This window comes from Lagopus muta, chromosome 8, assembly GCF_023343835.1.
Source record: "Lagopus muta isolate bLagMut1 chromosome 8, bLagMut1 primary, whole genome shotgun sequence".
NCBI classification, from domain to species: Eukaryota; Metazoa; Chordata; class Aves; order Galliformes; family Phasianidae; genus Lagopus; species Lagopus muta.
This window is the reverse complement of record NC_064440.1, coordinates 15,698,218-15,718,531: the sequence shown is the minus strand read 5'-3', so window position 1 is coordinate 15,718,531 and position 20,314 is coordinate 15,698,218. Positions and strand designations below refer to the sequence as shown.

Here is a 20,314-nt window from a genome sequence, read left to right as displayed (position 1 = left end):
ATTTTCAAAAATAAAGGTGTTTCTCAAAAAGAGAAAATGATCTTTCAGTATTTGACTAACATTATCTTAAAAACATAGCTAAAATACTCCAGAAATCATTTATAATGAAAAAAAAGAAAGCACCACAGTCTTGTTAGGCATATAATATTAATCTCCTATTTAATAATTTTATAAAAATCATAGCAGCATCAACATTCATAACATAATTAATTGCAGTATAAGAAATGAAGACATCTAATTTTTGCATAATTAATAATTGTTAAACTCATTAATTCATGGTTCATAGTTGCCATATTACATTTTCTCTGTGAGAAAAAAAGAACAGGCTCCACTACCCCAAATCTCCCCTTCCACTACTCTGTAGTTTTCATATTTAATGGAATACACTTTTCTTCTACTGAAAACAACAGAAAAGCTAGGACCATAATTGTCACAAAGGAGTAAGCTGAAAGAGCAAAGCAGAAGAAAAACTCTGGAGTTTTAAGTCTCTGATGTTGACTTCTCCAGGGGAAGGGTAGGAAGAGACAAAAAAGCAGCTTCATAATGGCATTACTATGTCAGCTCTAGGTATTTGCTTAGGAATGAGCTCATTTGTATTTACTTTTCTCAGTGTCAGTTGACAGTTTGTAACAAAAATTGACATGGAGAAATAGAGTATATAATGTATGTTTGATTTCATTATACACCAGTATTGTCTACATTTCAAAATACATGAATTTTGTCATTTGCTTTCCTTTTATTAATCTAAACACAACAACAGCAACCAAATCCAACATAAACTGTTAAAGTGGACCATTTTAATGTCTATCTTCCAACCATCTGTCAGTACTAGCATGCATGGGTTTTGGTAATATTTAGAAAATTGCTTTCTCGCAAATGGCTCTGGCACTAAATCAGAATTCAGATATGATCAAGTTGCCTGTATCTGAAATTGAATTTCTCTAAGATCATAAAGAGGTGCCTAACGCTACCCCTGAGCTAATCAAGTGTGGTGACCAACACCTCACAAAGTCTAACCGCCATCAAATCAACCTAAGAGGTTGGAGTGCAAGTACTTTTTAAAACTACTTGTGAGATAAATTCTTCTGTTGCCCACTCAAACCACAAAATAACTCTTTAGACTTGAATACAATACATAAACAAATTCATTCTGTATCTAGTTTTGGCAACTTACGTCAATTATAGTTGAGATAAATAAAATAATCTTTCAGGCACACATAACAATGTGCATTCTACAAATTTAATAACCTAATGTCTCATATACCACATGCTACAGCTGTCATTTTAAGGTCCACTAACATACAGACCAAAGGACCAAGATTCACATCTTTCAGATATACTCTCTTATCTACCAGCAAGTATTTCAAGACAAGTTTCCTGTTAATTGATCAGCTTGAGATTCTAAAATCTATATGCTATTGAACAGAGACCCAAAAGCTGCAACAAATGACCAAAAACATGCAAAACTGAGGTGCTGTTTCTGTTACCTAATAAAAGCAGAGGTAGCCCTGCAGTGCATCTGGGGCAATGGCAGAAGTTAGATCCTTCAAATGCTTCACCTAATCTATCCACCATGCTCCATCATACATTTCTTATTACAAGAAGTCTTTAGTTGGATAGTCCTCATCACATCTTAGTCTTAACCCCAAATTGATGCATATTCATGATGTGGCATTTAATAGCCCCAGAAGGCTTCAATTAAGCGCATAAGTAAATGACTAATGTGGAGTCTGCTCCCCTGCAGGGAACCTCAACTCAACGACTGAAGGAGAAGGGGGAGGGCTCCCAGGAACCAAACACAACTTGAAATGAAGACAAACAGAAAAAAACCAACATCAGTCCTCAGGAAAGCCTTGATCTGTATTAATCAAATTTACTTATAAACAGAGTCATGAAGCATTCAAAAACAAACTGATTGTTTTACGTGATATTTGGGAAAAAAAAAAAAAAAATAAGCTACATTAAGTATAGGGACACCGTTTTGATTCAGAAATACCATTTACACATGGAGCACAGAAATGTTGCCAAAACAGGCTGCAGTCCCTTAATGCATTACGTATTTCAGGACACTTGAGGATCACTTCAGCCTCCAGGGCAAGCAGCAGTATAAGAGCTCAGCCAGAAACAGTTGTTACACTGCCATCCCCACCCTGCTCGCTGGCTCAGCTCGAAGTAGAGGAGTGACAGACCACTTCAACCACTTTCATTGGGTCCTGAGAATACAAAGTATTCCCAGAGAAAGAGTGACACATTTACAACTACAAACATCCCTCTTCAGGCTACAGAAGTAACACTCAAGACAGCTTATAGTGATGTGCCCTCATGTTATTCATAAATAGATACTAATACAATCAGCAGTATTGGTGCCATATTCAGATTAAGTCAGCTTTTTGAATCAACTCCAAAGTTCGGAACATTAGAAGCAGCCCAAGGGAGATAGATCAGCAAAGATAAAATACACAAAGAAGTTAAAATTGTCTTTTAGGAGAAGATAAATGACATTAGTATGCGGAACAAAATTAGAGCAAGAAATCACAATACTCAAGAGAAAATTAGTGTACTGCTCTACTTTTCTCTCAATCTGTGCACATAATTCCAATTATAACCACTGGGAGTTATGTGCAATAGCACCTTTCAAGTGGAAATTGTACTTTACGTATGCATCTTCGAAGGGATAAATAGACGTATTTAAAGACGGTTAAAAAAAAAAAAAGAAGAAGAAAAGAAAAAAAGAAAAAAAGAAAGAAAGAAAAAAAAAAGGTATTTAGATTAGAAGTCTCTCAATTCATTTCAGCAAACAGAAGATGTTTCTTTCATATCCTGACATCCTTGCCGCTATCCAACGCTGCTGAACCTAGCCAAAGATGACATGTTGATTTCTTCTCATGTAATTTAACTAGGAAGGGCTCCAGCACTACACAACTAGAGACTGAAGAGACTAAAGGATGAGTTGTTGCAGCCTCCGTTCTAGTTTAATACAAAGAAAAAGAAGGAGGAAAAACTTGCAGCTAGATAATGGATTGTGATTTGAGCCTGCAAAACTCAAAGAAATAGTGGAAATAAGCAAGAAAAGCACAACTGAAAGTCACATCATCTCCTCTAGGCTGTTACAAGCTTCAACTCAGTATGGTTTAATTTTGAATAGCCAGATTTATTTATGTTTAGCACCATTACCTTGATGCTAGAACAATTGGCAGATCAGTTATTTTCAGTTAACAATTCTATTAATACCAGCAAACCAAAATCACATATGATTTTCTGTATTCTTAATTTAAAGCATTTTTAAAGGTTAGTCTGCAACTTTTTATCATGTCTCAGTTTATAGTCCTTGCTACCTCTGAAGAGCTATGGTCCACAATACATCCCCAACCCTCTTCCTTTCTTCTCACTATCTTTGACAATAAGATCTGTTTCCCATCTTCATCTCAGCCATATATCATTTCTAGTCTGGCATGTTCAGTCAAGAATTCAACTGGTGCAAATAGCTACTGCTGCTAGGAAATATCTCTGGCACCAGATGGAGCAATCACATAACTCTACTTTTAGCTCAGTTGTACTAACATTAAGATTCAACAGATTCAAAAGTGCTGCTTTTCAGAATATTGGTTTAAATTACCTTTCTTCACTTACTCAACCTTTGTTGTATTAATGCGTCAGCTGAAGCCACTTATTCCTGTCAGGTCTGTCATCTGCATCTAATGTGACAGTTTGTTTTAGATACATACAGACTTCTTAAATTAGGATTCTCCTTTACGTTAAAGCTGAGAAGCTGAATGCTTTTCTTTGCTATTTAACATTGAACTGTCATTGCAATCTCCACCATTGAACAGATAACATCTTTTGTGATGCGTACTGAAATATCTTGGCTTGCCAAAAGTATTAAGTTATAGGTTTACAGAAACACATTCTGTTTGAGACATCAGGAATCCACAAGTTCAGATTATAAAAAACACAGTTTACATTCATGTTTTACTTCTACAGAGAGTAGAAATCTGAAAGGTAAATTCAAATTACAAGAATTCTCAATTATCTTTCTACTGAGGCAATTTTTTGTTCATTGGTAAAAACTTCCCCTCCAGCTATACACCTACTATACTTTGGTCCAACAAATGGATATCCACATCCTTACACTGTCATTTCTTATTACCAGTAATTTACCAGGAAAATGAGGAAATTTTTTTGTTGTTGTTACATATAAACATTATTGCAGCACTTGAAAATTTTTAATGTTCAAGTAAAAAAGTGCATTTCATGGCTTTTCCTAACTCACATAGATTCAATGTATTTAGAAGACCTGTTTGTTAATCATGAAGTTCCATTTGCCACCATTGAACATACTTACCTTGCTAAAGTCAACAGTGCTATTTTCTCTGCTCACATCATTTTTGTTCTCAACACAGGCTGGAGCAGATTGTGGGGAAACAATCTGACCTGCTAAAAAAAAATACCATTACAGAATACTAACATTCACTTCTATAAATAAAGCAAGATTCAGTGAAATAGTTGCTAGAATTAAAGAGTGACATCCATTCCATATCAAGTGTATATGAAACATCTAAACATGATGTTTATTTAAATACTTATTTAGAGTAACATTCTCAAAAGGGAATATTTACCACATGCAGCTAAGAGTGGGAGAACATAACTCAGAAAATCTAAGATCATAGAATCATAGAATCACAAGGTTGGAAACAACCTATAAGATCATCTAGCCCAACCGTCTCCTCATTACCATTGCCACCACAAGCACTAAACCATGTCACGCAGATACTGAAGATAAGCTTTCTGTGTTAATTAAAGCTTTTTGTTTCTGGAGCTACTATACTTGAATAAAGTCCTGCATTCATATAGTTTTGCTTTGCTGTCTGTTGTTTTTTTGGTTTGTTTGTTTGTTTTTGGTGTGGGGTTTTTTTTTTTGTTTTTTTTTTGTTTGTTTGTTTTTTTTAACTACTTTGAAGAGCTGCCAATTTGGGGCAATATCTCTCTGCTAGATTACTCCTTACTGAATAAAACAGGAGTATTAATATCCATATATTTACTCATATGTATAACAACATTCTGATCAGATAAATATTACAAAACCTAGCATAAGAGTGGGCTAATATAAGAAAGACATTTTGGAAATTAAGATGATTTCATCTCAGTATTGAACACTGAACTTGGCATATATAGAACAAATGTTTCGGCGAACACATTTTCAAAAATTCTTGCAAGGATTTAGTACAGTACTTTACAGAATCTTTATAAAATATCTCAATATAACAAGTGTTTAAGCACACCTCAATCTCATGTAAGCCAACTGTAAGTCTTGTGACCAACTAAATTTTGACAGCAAAAGCTCAAAAAGAAAAACAATATTAAGTAACAACTTAAAATATATTTTACTTTATACAATGCCAGCATTACTCCCATGCACAGGCAGAGGTCACGCACACTGTGATGCAGGCAGTAGAGTAGCAACACATACTAGCTGGGTTGATGAGCCTCTCTGCCTTTACTCTTAATGCTCTCCCTGGCATGGCAGGGCCTGCTTATAGCTCTGAACGCCAAAACAAATCAACAGGAAAAAGTACTGCTGTAGCACATACTCAGGAATAACTGTAGAGTCCAACTGGCCAACAATCAGTATCTTGTGCCCAGCATACATTTGTATCCATAGCAAATAAAGTCTCTCATATGACTAAGAATTTATGATGCAAAAACACTGATTCTGGCAAAAATCAATCCAAACTTGAGTACTAACAAAGACCATATGTTCAAGACATATGACTACAAAGACAATCCTAAGCTAGGCACATTGTTTGAGCAAATCAAAAAGCCATCGTGTACCCTCAGCATCTTTGTTACATCCATTTGTAGTCCAAGCATGTCCTCAGCCACAGTCAGGAAACAGAACACTTTGTAGGATGCAAACTGAACAGGACAACAGACTTGCAAGAGAAACTCAGCTGTGGTCAGAAAACTACAGCATTCAGCTTCTGTGAAAACTGAGCAGTTCAATATCCCTCTCTAACTCTGGCCACAAATTTTCAGTATAAACACTTGCTGACAAAAAGGCTGGTTTTCATCAAAATCAACATTTCATTTCCCACTAAGCGAAAGTCTCATACCATAAATCAGTTTTTAGATTTGTGAAGCATACTGACAGATTAGCAAGAGAGATTTCACTTTTAGGAAGCATAGGCACAGAATGTTTCAAAAATCATTCATAAAAATCTTATTAAATGTAAATATTTCAATTTTATCTCAGATTCAGAACAAAGATAAAAATAAAAACAGAAATAAGGGCTTTTTCCTAGGACTCCAGTGAAATAAACAGAAAACAACAGAAAAACAGACATGACTATTATGTTACTTAACTAAGCAGTTAAAAATAAGTCAATATCAGAATTTTTATATGACAGGAATTCTGGATTAATTTCAGAACAGCATATTATTGTAACTTCAAGGAATGTATGTTAAAATAATGTTAAAACTATTAATTCCTAAATATAACATGGGACAACTTCCTCAAATTGGAAGCCATCAATTACTAAACGTGCAAGATTCTTATAAATGGCCATTCAACTTCTCTGTTTTAATTAGAACTTAAAGTGTCACTATCATAGTTCCACCATCACCTTAACACTAAGTATACCCATACACTACTTAATGCCATTATTTTATCTCTATTAAGTTTATGTAGTTTTATAAGAAAGATCCTCTAGCATTCTAACTATTAAAATAATTTCTATATTAATATGGGATCTGCAGTATTTTGATAGTTTTAATAATGTAACAGAAAAAAAAAAAATCTTTAAATAATCCTAAAATAGAAGCCATAAAATTTACAGGGAATATTTCTACCAGGAAGTCTTAAGTTTACTTAACTTTTACTTTCTTCCTTTTAGAGAGTCCTCCTTATTCTAAGATCTATACCAAAGGAAATATTTGTAATAATCACTCATACTAACATCCACATAATGTTATAGAGATTTTGTGCACAGGAAAGCAAAAGAAATAGTAATTATGATCATTTTGTTGCTAATTAGGGATTTACATTTATGGTTTTTCTAGAACCACACTTTCAAAAAAAAAAAAAAAAAAAAAAAAATGAGAACATGAATACCTACATGGGAGAAAATAACTCTGACCATTGGAACATGGATCATTTGTCATAAATACTGAAGTTTTAACACCATAAGTTTTACAATCATAATTTGAACTGTGAAAATTCCCCTAAGCAGTTACCTTAATAGTCCAAAATGCTAACTTTTAAATGTCGTGTTCACTTTTTTTTTTTTTTTTGGGGGGGGGGGGGGGGACTAAAGGAATACATGGTAGGAAATAAAAGTCACAAACAGCAAGTGTGTGAAGTTTATAAGAATAACATATGTTCTTTTTCTGTGCCAACAGAAGACCTCAGACTTTGATTTTCCCATATGCTGGACTACAACACAACTTTTACCTTGAGGCAGTAAGAGATGTTTAAATAACTGTAACTTCAGACAGCTTTCTGGATTTCGGAACAACGAAGGCTTTTGTTTCTGTTTTTAATTTCACTGGATTGAATAACAATCAAAAAGATACAAGGTAGAGAAGATAGCTAATTTCACTTTTTGTTATCCATACAATAATATGCTGCAGAAACACGTTTGTTATGAAACAATACAACCTACAAAATAAGAATCTGCAACCTGATCTCCATGTGGTCCTCCCAGAGAAAGTAAGATAAAAAGCAACTGTTATCTGGAGAGACTTTTACTCCCACACATGTGTAGTTTACTAAGCACCCATGTATTTTACACTTTAAATGGGTAGATACTGTGCTATGGTGCCTCTCTCCAGGCAAAAATGTCTGAAAGACCAGACTATTTTCATACCTGGTAGCTTCCTCTGTTCCAGACCTACGAAGCCACAAAGGTAGCCTGAACTTTGTGTAAAATTTCATGTTGACTTAATGGAGACTTCTTTGAGGTGAATAAGAAAATATCAATGGAGTAGGTTGAGAATTATACTGATGGCTGCCTAGTGAACACATACATCACCATGTTACACTGGTTTTCCCATTCATTGTTCAGTTTGCTAATGCATGTTGGCCCGTACATATGTGCTTTATCCTCAAGTGCATTTTAATTTCAGCAGCCGGTTGTTTTCTTTGAGTGAAGGACACAATTATCTACACTATGATGACCCCAGGTAACATCAGATAGTTGAAGAGCTAGACAAATGAAGAGGGGAGCTGTCACACAACACCTGGACTGAAAAAAAAAAAAAGAAAAAAAAAAGAAGAAAAGAAAAAAAAAGAACAATACACATTTCTTTCCTGATTTCTACTAAAAGCTCAACAGTCACCACTGCATCAAATCATCTCTGAAATACAACTACACTGTTTAAGTTTACTCCAAATTTTACTTTTATAATATCCAAACATATCCAAATGTTCAAATGAACATCTGAAGCACTATGTCCAAAACAAACAAATACACAAACAACTATCATCTAACTCTAACCAGGCTTTAAATATCTTCTTTGAAGACACAATTCTGAGCTTCACCTAACAAAGACATTCATATCTTCTGATTTTAAGGCAACCTTGAAATTCAGTGAGGTCATAAGTGAAATGGTATACTGATTCTTCAAATTGGCAGTATGTGCACTAAGCTGGCAAGAATGATGAAGACATAATTCCACCAATTTCTTAAGAGAGGGCACAAAGGTAGCAACATCCCTCCTGTTCTGTTCTTCCTTATTCCGCCCTTGACAGTTCTATTTTAACCCTCTCAAGCAAAATTTTTATTCATGTATTTTATGGCATAAATATTGTTTTGTTTTGAAGTCTAATGTAATAGTTGGAGTACTTATAAAATCTGAAGTTTAAAAGCCGTGATTTATCCTGCATGTTCATCTACATGAATGAAGTCAGTTTCTTTGAGATGTCATCAGAAAGTTATTCAGATTTTCGAAGTAGCAGACAAATGTATTATCATTGAAATATCCAGCCTACACAAAAAAGAACTTAATATCTAACAGGTAAATTGGTACTGAAATGAGTGCTAAGGTTTATCTATGTATTAAAATGTCAATATCAACAGTTTTAATTTTTTAATTATATTTTAAATTGGTATGAAGTGTTGGACTCTTTATCCAGATAATTTGAACTTGCCAGAGCTTTCACTAGAGCCAAAACTCACACAAAGCAATTATGTCATGCAAAGCCACACCATGTAAAATCAGTCAACGTTAAGGTCTGTATTTGTTACACTAATGGATATCTACATTTGCAGATTCAGAACTTCACATTTTGAGATGATGATTAGTCTTGTCAAATAAAAAAATTACAGTAAATTAAGTTCACATACAATGTACTTTTAGTCTCTAAAATTTAAAGCTTTAGACATTGAACTATGAATATTGTATTTTTTAGTTAAAATACAAGAGGTCTCTAGAATGCAATTGACAAATACCAAGTACAATCTATTCAGATAAAAAAAAAAAAAAATCACAGTTAATGGAAAAAAAAAAACTGGATGTATCTGACACTTCAAAGGAAATTCAATTGGAAAAAAGTAGTTTATTTTTCTAAACCATATGCATTTCTTCCCATTCAGAAGAAAAAAAAAATCTGATTTGCAAGCCAACTATCACAGTCTTCAGGCTTTTCACTGTAACTTGTCACCAACTTGCCAAATCTAAATGCACTTGCTGTCCATTTAGACTAAAATTCAAAGACTGAAAAGCAGTAAGTTTTCCAAAGTATATATTAAAATTCTAATATAACAGAGTAGTGATACCACCTTTGCAGAGTGAATTTCATATGTATTTTCAGGTCTCTTAATAACATTTCAAATCATACCTCCACTGTACCTGGATAACTACAAGCAGAATTTGGTGCTTGCTAAAATATACAATTTAAGGGGATACATAAGTAATTTCACTCACTATTCTAACACTAAGCCTGAATCTCAAACATAATTCATATGAAGTCATGCAGTCAAAACTAAAATGCTATGATTTGCAATTTTAAAAATAGATGCAATATAACGGATTTACAAAAAAATGGTATCCAAAATAACTCCCCTCCCACTAAAAAAAATAACATCATTCCATGTAAGCTTCTCATAACTGCCATGGCTGCTGACAAAGGTCTGAGATACTTTTTAATCACTACAGCAAGAAGTTGCATGCTGTCAAGAAACTCAGATGAAGACATGGGTGTACACCTGAAATGAACTGAAGCCCAAGCAAGAATAGGTATTTATACTACCTCCAAACCTTCAGGGAGTTTACAGAACCCAAAGGATAGGAGATGAGGAAGATACAGAGATGAGATGAGCCTGTTAGGGACAGACACAACAAAGACAGAGCAAAATGAAGAAATACAAAAATGAATGATACAGCTTTATACATACAGATTTACACATTTTATCATGGGTACGAGGAGATATGAAAAAATATATATCAAATGAAAATGTTTTAAAATATAAGTTATATTTTAGTGATATAAAAATCTGTGGATAATATATTTTTGATTAAAATACATACATTCAAAAAGCATATAAAGAAACACAGTACTAGATAGTTTGAGCTAGTATTAACTAACAGTGGACCTGCCTGCACTGCAAGGAAAGCAGGAGGAACCCATATGGTCCAAAATCACCACTGGTAGAAATCTGTTATACATATAGCATTCACTGTGACCAGCTCCTAAAATGAAGGTCACATACCTAGAAATGTCCTTTTCAGGGGGCTCCAAGTAATGCCCCTCTGTCTCCATATATCATCTACTGATATCATCTAAATTTCACAAGCTGTAAGCCATCACTGGCATAAAAATTGAGTAGAGTGAAGAACACCATTGGAGAACTGGTAATTTAGACTTACTTGGATACTCTTCTTAATCACATGCCAAGCATAGACTTACATGACTCTGTATATGCTCATATTCACACAAACAACAAAGTCCAAATTAACCAAACATACCAACCAAACTAACTTGAATAATGCTTGAAAAAGAACCTGTCAAAGTAAATTGCTCCAGCAACTTGTTCAGTTAATTCTGAAGACCCTTAATTTAACATGCCACTGATTTCTTCAAGCTCCTTGGCAGTTTAATAAACAACTTAGAATTTCAAAATTTCTCAAAATCAAACACGATGTGTGGTATAACAGAGTTTTTGCACTAATAGTTTGTTCAGATGCTAAAGCAGCAGCAGCAGTTATAGTTGGCATGTATATGGAGCAGAAAACATGCAAAAGATCATGCAATTATGGATAATGAACACTTCAACAATGCGCATGGAAACAACTTGCAAGTCATTAATCCTGCCATATCTTCTCATTTCTTCAACTTTAATCAGTAAAAGTTCTGCTAGATTCCATTACATATGTATACACAAACATGTACTCTGAAACCTATATTAAAAATGAAATAGCTAATTAAAGTAATGGAAATGTGTGCATCATGAGAATTGCTTTTCTTAGCTTAATTTTCATTGAATCTGCTGTTTTCCCATACTTCACTTGCTTAAATTCTGAATTGTAGAACATTTTAGAGAAGTGGAGAGACTTATGAAATTATTTTAGTATTCCTGTGGTACTAGTAGAAAATTGTTCTAAATTTGCAATGGTCTTTGGCTTTTCCAGATACCAGAATAAAAACCCTATTAATCCCCATAAAAATAGGTTAAATTGCTTTTCAAGTCAAACTTCCTATAGGTTTAACAATGACAAAGATTCCTACTTTTAACCTACCTTTTAGAGTATTTATGCTAAAATTACTGCAATCCTCTATTTAGGGGTATTTGGTGTCAAATTAGACTTGAAAAGAAATATATTTTTGCTGCTCTTATGCCAAATTTGACTGTCACTTTTTATTGGAACATCAAAAGCAGGCTTTTAACTCTCACAGTTTTGATGCTTAATGAAAAAGTGAAAGTTAAACACAGCATGGTAGCATTAAAAATGAATGGTAAATGCACTCTGACATCTTACCCCTGCAGAGGATGTGAAGAAAAGCCATTGTAAACAAAAGATAATACTACTCAATACAAAGCAAATTAACTAGATGGTCTGACACACTATTTAAGAAAGGAAAAAAAAAAAAAAAAAAAAAGGGGGAGTACATATGTACAACCAACTTCCAGCAAAGATATCACAGTGGACTGACAGCAGCACAACCACGTATGGAATTTAAGATCATGTCTTCATTTCAGATTTCATTCTTGAGTGTCTGAAAATGGAAGCACTGATAAACTACCATGGGTAAGGAACTTGGATAAAGAAGGGGTTTTGCACCTTCAGCTGTACCACATAGTCTACATGGCAACTCCTCTGAATCATTTATTTCACAAACTACAGGATGCTGAGGACTGTTATCAGCTAACCTGTCAACACTAAAAATAAAATTAACCAAACTGAGAATCTCCTTACAGCCAGAAACAGTAACTTACTCTGAACTCATCTGAACATGGAAAAATTAAGTGGTTCTTCTTAAGGGTAAACGCATCTCTGGGCTGTATGTTCATCTCTCTCTATATTCTGGGCTGCACGTATTCTCTCTCTACATCTTTAATAATAAGGAGAGGGAACAGTACCACTACTGTTGACAATACATGAAATACTTTCTTTTGAACATTCTACACAATATTTGTGCACAAGTGGGTATTAATAGGTGAAAATTATGCCTTGATTGGATTGTACCAGTTTGTTCTCAGGAAACAAAAAGGTGTCTCAGAGTGTAACTAACAAACAATAGCATTAGATGTTTATAACTCTCAATTTTGGTTTTTTCAATTTATTTACGTATTTAGCTCATTTTTCTTACCTTCACCTGACCCAAAGTTGTTTTGTAACAACTCATTTTTGTATCATTAAGAGAAGCTTGTACACATGTTCCACAGTAATCAGAAAAGAAATATGTTGCTGCAGTGAGTATAATACTGTAGCTGAACTCTAGCATTTGGATCATGAGGCAATGGAAAGAGAAAATGGTCACAAGACTCAATTCCTGCTCTTGATGCTTCTAATGACAGCAAAGCTCCTGAAAGATGAGCATCTCAGCATAACGTCTGCATAATTTACACGCCATTTATTGTGGTAGGTTACCCACACCTGAGATATAATTAACAATGTCTTAAAGACCATGAGATGCTTATCTGCAGTTGTCTTGAAGAGAAAAAAAAGATTATGTTTGGAAAACCAAAAATTTAGACTGGAGATTTATTTTGTACTAAAATTAGCATAATGTTTACAACTCAGATAATAAAATAAGATTACAAATTTTTAATAGATCAATGGATAAAAAATAGAAACTTAGAATAAATCAGCCCTTCTTTATTTTATCCTAGGGTCATCATCTATTTTGAAGAGGTCAATACAAGAGAGTCCCTAATGTGCAGTAGCATTTATGGAATGCAAGCAGAAGAGCAGCACTTCAAACTGATTAAAAGACATCTGTATCCAAAAAGACCCTTTTTGGAAAGCTCTACTGTAATTTAGATAAAAGGCTGAATTATCCTGTATAAATGTACCTATGATCATTTAGATTTGTTTTGTTGTATTTTTATTATTTTTTTAATCTTAATGTAAATAACATAACATAAGCAGGTGACTTTTTGAACCAGAAGTTCTGAGGGACCTATACAAAAGCACATGAACAGGAATTGTAGTTTTTCATCTTGCACAATAAAGACAAACAAATGGAAACCTGTAATAAAAATCCCTACTTATAGAATCACTTAACTGTTGAGTATATGAAACTAGTTTTTTAACATGCTACACTGATTCTGATCAGAATCTATTTCTTTGAGAATTAAATAGAGATACTAAGGTTCAGATACACACACACACACACAAAAAAAAAAAGTAGTTAAAATTGAGAAGTTTCTGGAGTGAATTGCTGCATGCATCAGGTCCACTAATATAGAAAGAGTTAGTGAAATTGAGCTTATGATGTTTTCACGGTTTGACCTGAGGGGTCTTTTTAAGAAGATCTATTGCATATTTTCATATAAAAATTACTACAGAAAGTTTGAGGATTGCAAGCTTCCATCTTTTCTCCCATGGATTATGAGAAATAGGATTGCATTTCTTTACAGTTATTAATGAATATTTGTTTAAGACCATCAGCAAAAGCTGAATAAAATAAATAGGAAAGTTTTGTTTTGAAAGTTGCATTAAAGATGGGTAATCATGCAACATATTTTTACTGCTTCTGTGCATACATACATACAAAAACTCAAATCTTAAAAAAAATTTCTCTTACTCTTGAAATGATATTTTGACATGATCAGTACAATTCTATTTAATACCTCTTCAGATGAAATTGTACATTTTCTTTCAGGTCTTACAGCATTCCTCATGGAAGCAGATAGATTTAGAAGTACCTATTAGAATCTTTACACAGCAGCAAGTGAAACTAGTAAACTGTCCCTGAAACCAAAAGTAATCTTATCTCTGTATAGACAATCTCAAGTTTCCAGACCAAAACTCATTACAGTACTCTCAGTCTCCTTCCATCCTACACCTCACAGCATACACATTCCTCTTTCATCCTACAACTTCTCTGTGCTTGGCTGTTTCCTCATCCTCCCCCCCCCACCCCAGGTTGCAGGTGAGCTCAGTAGAGTCCTGAACAGAGACACAGTAGGATGGACTAAGAATTCACTACAACCAAGGCAACTTCTGGAATAAAAGTCACTAATTACCATCCAGTGGTGCTCAGACTAAAACGTCTGGGTATTGTGATTATACTGGATATGGAGGATCAGTAATACTGTAGCGGATAATGCCAGTGAGTTAATTGTAAATATCTGCAAGTTTCATTAGATGTGCCTGTTTTTACGTAAATAAGAGGCAATAAGAAAATATTTTCACTACAGTTATGCATAACAATAAGCTTATAAAGGCTTCTATAAAAAGTAAGAAAAAAATAAATATTTTCCTGTCAAACCAGTCTGCAGACTTGCTCATTCAGTGCTTTCATAAGCATAATTTTCCAATTACTGATTTTCTGAAGGAATTAGGTACAGCTCGTGTTCTCTCCCCAACACTGTCTTGAAAATAATTTTCTCAATTTAACCCTGCAAAGTCAACTATGAAATCTGAAATGCACTGCATATGGCGTCAAGCATGTACTCAAGCAGTCCTGCACTGGGAACAACATCCCACACCAATTACAGAATGACACACTGACAAAGCTAACCTGCCCGCAACACTTGAACTAGTTCAGCTGGACATCTCTGCACAGCACTGAGTTGTTCCAGATATTTGAATTTCAAAGTTAAACAAGCGTGTTACTAAATGTATAAGAGGAACCACTCTCGCATATGAAAGGTTCTATTTTTACACAGGAACTTTGCAGAGCATGATCACTGAAGTTCAAACTCTGGGTACAAAGCACAAGCAACACTGTACAGGTAGATTTTACTGAAAGTTCAAAATGCAAAATTAAGTAATACATTACCATTTTTATCCATGGAATGTGGCTCAGATTGCTTCTTTCCTATATCAGCAAAGGATCTCACAATTGGGATCCTATTGCTCAGTTTCTTCTGGTTCTGATGGTGATGCTGTTTCAGTAATGCCTCATGTACTCTATGACGAACATCCTCACTGAGCTGCCCAGAGCCCACCTGCTGGTCCAGAATCATATCTGAAAATAAATAAATAAATAAGCATGTAAACACAACAAAAGAGGGGAAAGACAAAAAACTTAATTTCAAAGAAGTTGCAGTAACAAGTTCTACATCAATCCTACAGGATTATAAATCAAAGATATCTGTTCCTTTAGCACAACAAAATTCAATGGTATGTTTCATCTAAATGTGTCAGAAAAAAAAAAAGAAAAAAAAAAAAGAGGTTATTAACATAACAAGCTCACTACCTCAAAAACGTTGGAAGTTCCCATGCCAAGATCACCTTGGAAATCAGCTTGGAAATCATTTCCAAAGCATTCCCATATACAATACCTTTAAGCTCAGGATTATGATGTATATAAGGTATCATCTCCTACAGAAAACCAGCACCTTATTTGATACAAAAAACTGTCTTCTCAGAAGAAATAATTTTTTGATTCCTTTCATACTTACCACAGAAGATCATTAAAAGTACTGCTTTTTACAACTACATTATTTTTAGTATATTTATTTAGTATATTTTAGTATATTTAGTATATTTTTAGGTTTTTTTTTCCTTCTTTTTTTTTTTTTTTTTTTTTTTTTTTTTTTTTTTTTTTTTTTTTTTTTTAAATGAGGTAAGATACCAATAACCAATAGAATCTCTCTCTTACCCAATGCATATGTCTATGCAAGAGTATCACTGTATGGATGTGTGAGTAAAATTAATCCCTATGCTAAAAAAAAAAGTCAGTCACTTTTGCAGTTCACTGGCAGAAAACGTTCACGTACTAACATTCAGATATATTAATTAAGAGATAAATTATACATTTCAAATGGGAAAGAACTGTTGAGAATTTTGTAGCATTATTTTAGTGATTATTTAGGGGAATTCTATTAGAAGTAGTAATAATGCGTAACAGAAGGAAAAAATAATAATAATCTGTATAAAAGCAAGTAAAACAGCATTTGAGTACACAATGTCCTTGCATATCCATTAGAAGAAACTGCTGCACAAAAACAGTGATATAATAAGCTGTGTCAAAAACTTCTCGTACTGAAAATTCAGACAGCTCACAAGTCTGTGCTGGAGTCAGATTGATATCTACCAGTAAACCCAGCAGCAAAGCAAGCAGAGCAAAGAAAATAAAAAACAGATGCACCATCAGTAGAAACATAATTTGTCAGGTCTGTGATAATTGCCAACCACAAGGGAGAGAATAAAAAAGCATTAAATAATTATATGCAGAGTTTAATTACTAAGTCAACTACCCACATCTACATTAAAAAATAATAATTTTTTTTTGAAGTTCTCAGCATCCACATAAAAATTTAGTGTGTTAAATGTAGCTAGTTTCAGAGCTGAACCACAACTACATATTTCACTTAATGTGAAGAGGCTCCCAACAGCTCTTTATGTCAACACACACAAAAAGACATGGCTAAGTCCATAGACAATGCATGAGTCAACAGATGCAAACATGAGATGTACCCATATCTCATCATAAAGAGAGGTACTGACCTAACAGACATCACCTGTGACCCTCTCCACAATTACACTCTACACAGTATTAGCAAATACGTTGACTGAACAGTTCACATCATGGAGTAACACTACTCGGTACTGTGCCTAAACTCATACAGCCTGCCTGGGGAGTTCTTCACCTCGACTCTGTGATCCCAGCCAAGATTGAGTTTTTCTATTACTCAACACTCTCATGGAAGAGACAGAAGCATAGTAATAACAGAGAAATAGTCAAAAGAAAGGGTAGCACAAATTCAAGAGAAAGGGTTCCATAGATTTTCTTCAGAAGGAGCAAAGAATAAGAACAGATTTGCAACACAAAGAAAAAAAGGAATGAAAACACCAACTCCAAGAGAAGTATCCATTTTCCTGCCCAACTTTACTGCCTTTTGAGACTCTTATCCTGAAGATTTCAGACTATTCTTTTCCAACAGGCTTAGTACACGAATATGTGCAGTACCAAAACCAGACCAGTAATACATATGAGATATGAACTTTAGAGGAAAAAATAGATAGTAATCATATAACCTGGGGCATTTGGGCTAAGGCACAAAATAGAAGATAATAGTCTCCATTCTTTTTAATTCTGGTGACAAAAGACAAATTGTACAAAATGTAAAACCAAATATTATCTTGACTTGCTCTAAGGCAACAAATGAGCTGAACAGAGGTCTCCTCTTGTATAGTCATATTTAGAGTTGTGATCATCACCTTTCTTACAGATCAGTGGAACTTCACTTCTATATTGTCATTCCTGGAATTACAGTGTTTTGCACATTAAATATTAATGTCTTTTAAATTTGGAGGCTGATGTCGATATTTAAGATGTTCCACTGAAGGACAGAAAATGCCAGGAAAAAGAGAAAATCATATCCTTATCCTCTTCTTTGCCAGGATGCTCTGACAGATTCACTAACAGTCGGACAACATCTGCAGGGGGGTAGCAGTGTCTGCTACTATAGCGATCAATTGTATTTTCTTCCAAACTGCGAAAGAAGTGGCTTTCCTTAAGTTGCCAGTTTTCATAAATTCCTGCTTACTTCAGCATGTCTGCCACATGCGAAAGTGGGAAAGTCATTCAGAACTGGGAAGAGTGGAAACTTGTTTTTGCACATTGATACTCCTCCCCCAAATTGCCATTCATTCAATACAAATCTATTTGCAGTCACAGCCATAGTTTTAGTGCACTCAAATTACTTCCAGATTCCTGTATTTTGACCACTTTCTCTCAACCTGAACAGATTTGAATAGTACTAACAAAGTCTGTCTCCATTACTACCTTCCATTATTGGATTCCACTTCAGTTTCTTCATAACTTTTACAAAACATCTTTTAGAAGTCCCAGGATCTGCGATGTAATAGATAGCTCTATCGATTACAAAGGTATGTTTGAAAACAAGAGCAACATGGTTTAAAGTCTGAGGGCAAATTGTAAATTAGAGCATTTTAAACATACGATTTTCAAAACAGATACTACTTCCTTATTGCTGTGACAAAGATGATACTATGTGATCCCACCAGCTGAAGCTGCATCTACTTTCCAAAGTTGTTTCTTATAGGCACTTTTGTATGTAGAGCACATAACTATTTCTCCAAATTCCATAAAATAAAAAAAGAGAAAAGACCAATAACCTCACAGCACTGTATCTCACCTATATAAGAGCTTCATCATGCAGACTCTGCAGGTTTTCTACGCTAAGCAACAAAGGCGCATGGAGTTTTAAAAAACATTTGAAGAGTTTTCCTCTTGGATGTTCTTTTACACCTTGTGGAGCCCTTCTAATCAGGGACACAGATTATCTTTTTATTATTATTTCACAACAGTCTTCAACAAGATGCAATGCATGGAATACCCAGCAACATAGTTTTACTCATTCTATTAATTGCTCACATACCATTTCTACTGACATCGAAATAACTGAGACAGGTTGTTTCCTCTGTAAGGAATCTTGACTTAATATATTAAAATATATATTTTAATATTAATATATTAATACATTTTTAAAGATTCTAAAGACAGATATTCTTCCTGCTCTAGTTGTAAAAAAAAAAAAAAATTCAAAAGAAATAGGGGGTTCACACAGTTTCAAGAACACTTTCTCTGTTACAGTACTTTATTTACATAAAACATATCCACCTTTAAATTTATTTTCAGGGCAAACTTAAAAAGTTATTGTACCAATTCAAATATAACTCCTCATCACTTGTGAACATTTTATGAAGATTGTGAATTAAAGCATCAGGATTGAAAACTTCTGAGTTCAAGTATAGCATGGCTCACCTGTACAAGCCCAGCACAGCAAACCACATCTATCTCATCCCTAAGGTCAGTTAAGACATTAGAGCAGATTGGCTACTCACCACAGAGATGGCTATTAGACACTACAGCTTCCTTGCAGTGGATGCTGCACAAGGACATGCAGCTAGAGCCACGTGGTGTCATCCTAGTTCCAAACAAACATGAGCAAGAAAATACTAGAGTAACAGCTTTCTGTCCGTTTCTCTAGGTTCACAGGATGCCCATCAGGTCACAATACTTCAGGCAACTCCCAAGTAAAACACACAGTAAATTTACAGAAGAAAGTGCACATCTTTGGCAATAAGATACCTTTAAAGTCAAACAAGTATCATCTAATAGAAAAGCTACACTGGATCTCCCTTCTGCAGCAATGAGTAAACAAACAAGATCTGGAGCTCTTATTTTTGAACAGCATACCAGACAAAAAAAAAAAAAAAAAAAAAAAAAAACCTTTGAATTCCTGGGCCTATATTCTTCTGATATAGGTTGCTATTGACAATTTACAACCGGAGAAACTGAATTCAGTCTTCCAAATTTTATAACTGCAATTGCAGGGCAAAATAAGAGATTAATGACCAAAAAAAAAAGAGAAAAGAACACATGAGATTTTCTGTGCATCATGATTGCAATCACAGCTAACTACAAAATCTAACTTGAAAGCCAAGCTTTGCTTGTTTTGTGCTTGCTTTCTTTCTCTTAAAGATGAGGAGAAGAAACAGCAGCAACCATAAAGCAGTGCTTTATGCAGGACATGCAGATGAAATGCTGTCTTTTATCCTAATCTATCATTAACCTACCCCATTACACATTTCCTGGTGTGTCAGGCACTAAGAGCTATAGAAAACTAACAATTAAGATTCTTGGGCTGTATTTATGATTCAAGACCGGATTCTG

General features: G+C 34.3%; 1 protein-coding gene across 6 annotated transcripts in view; it reads right to left on the bottom strand.

The window, feature by feature from the left end:
* Window positions 1-20,314, bottom strand: part of SLC4A10 (solute carrier family 4 member 10) — a 155,490-nt gene that overhangs the window by 41,262 nt on the left and 93,914 nt on the right. For 4 of the 6 annotated variants that reach the window (XR_007378726.1, XM_048954024.1, XM_048954020.1 and 1 more), the window contains exons 6-7: window positions 15,446-15,634; window positions 4,343-4,434 (exon numbers count right to left, since the gene is read on the bottom strand). Coding sequence is in view for 5 of the 6 variants with exons in the window: in XM_048954024.1 (XP_048809981.1) it covers window positions 4,343-4,434; window positions 15,446-15,634 (281 nt within the window). In the remaining variant the exon portion in view is untranslated. The remainder of the gene's footprint in view (window positions 1-4,342; window positions 4,435-15,445; window positions 15,635-20,314) is intronic. The other 2 variants (XM_048954025.1, XM_048954021.1) reach the window with 1 other exon arrangement.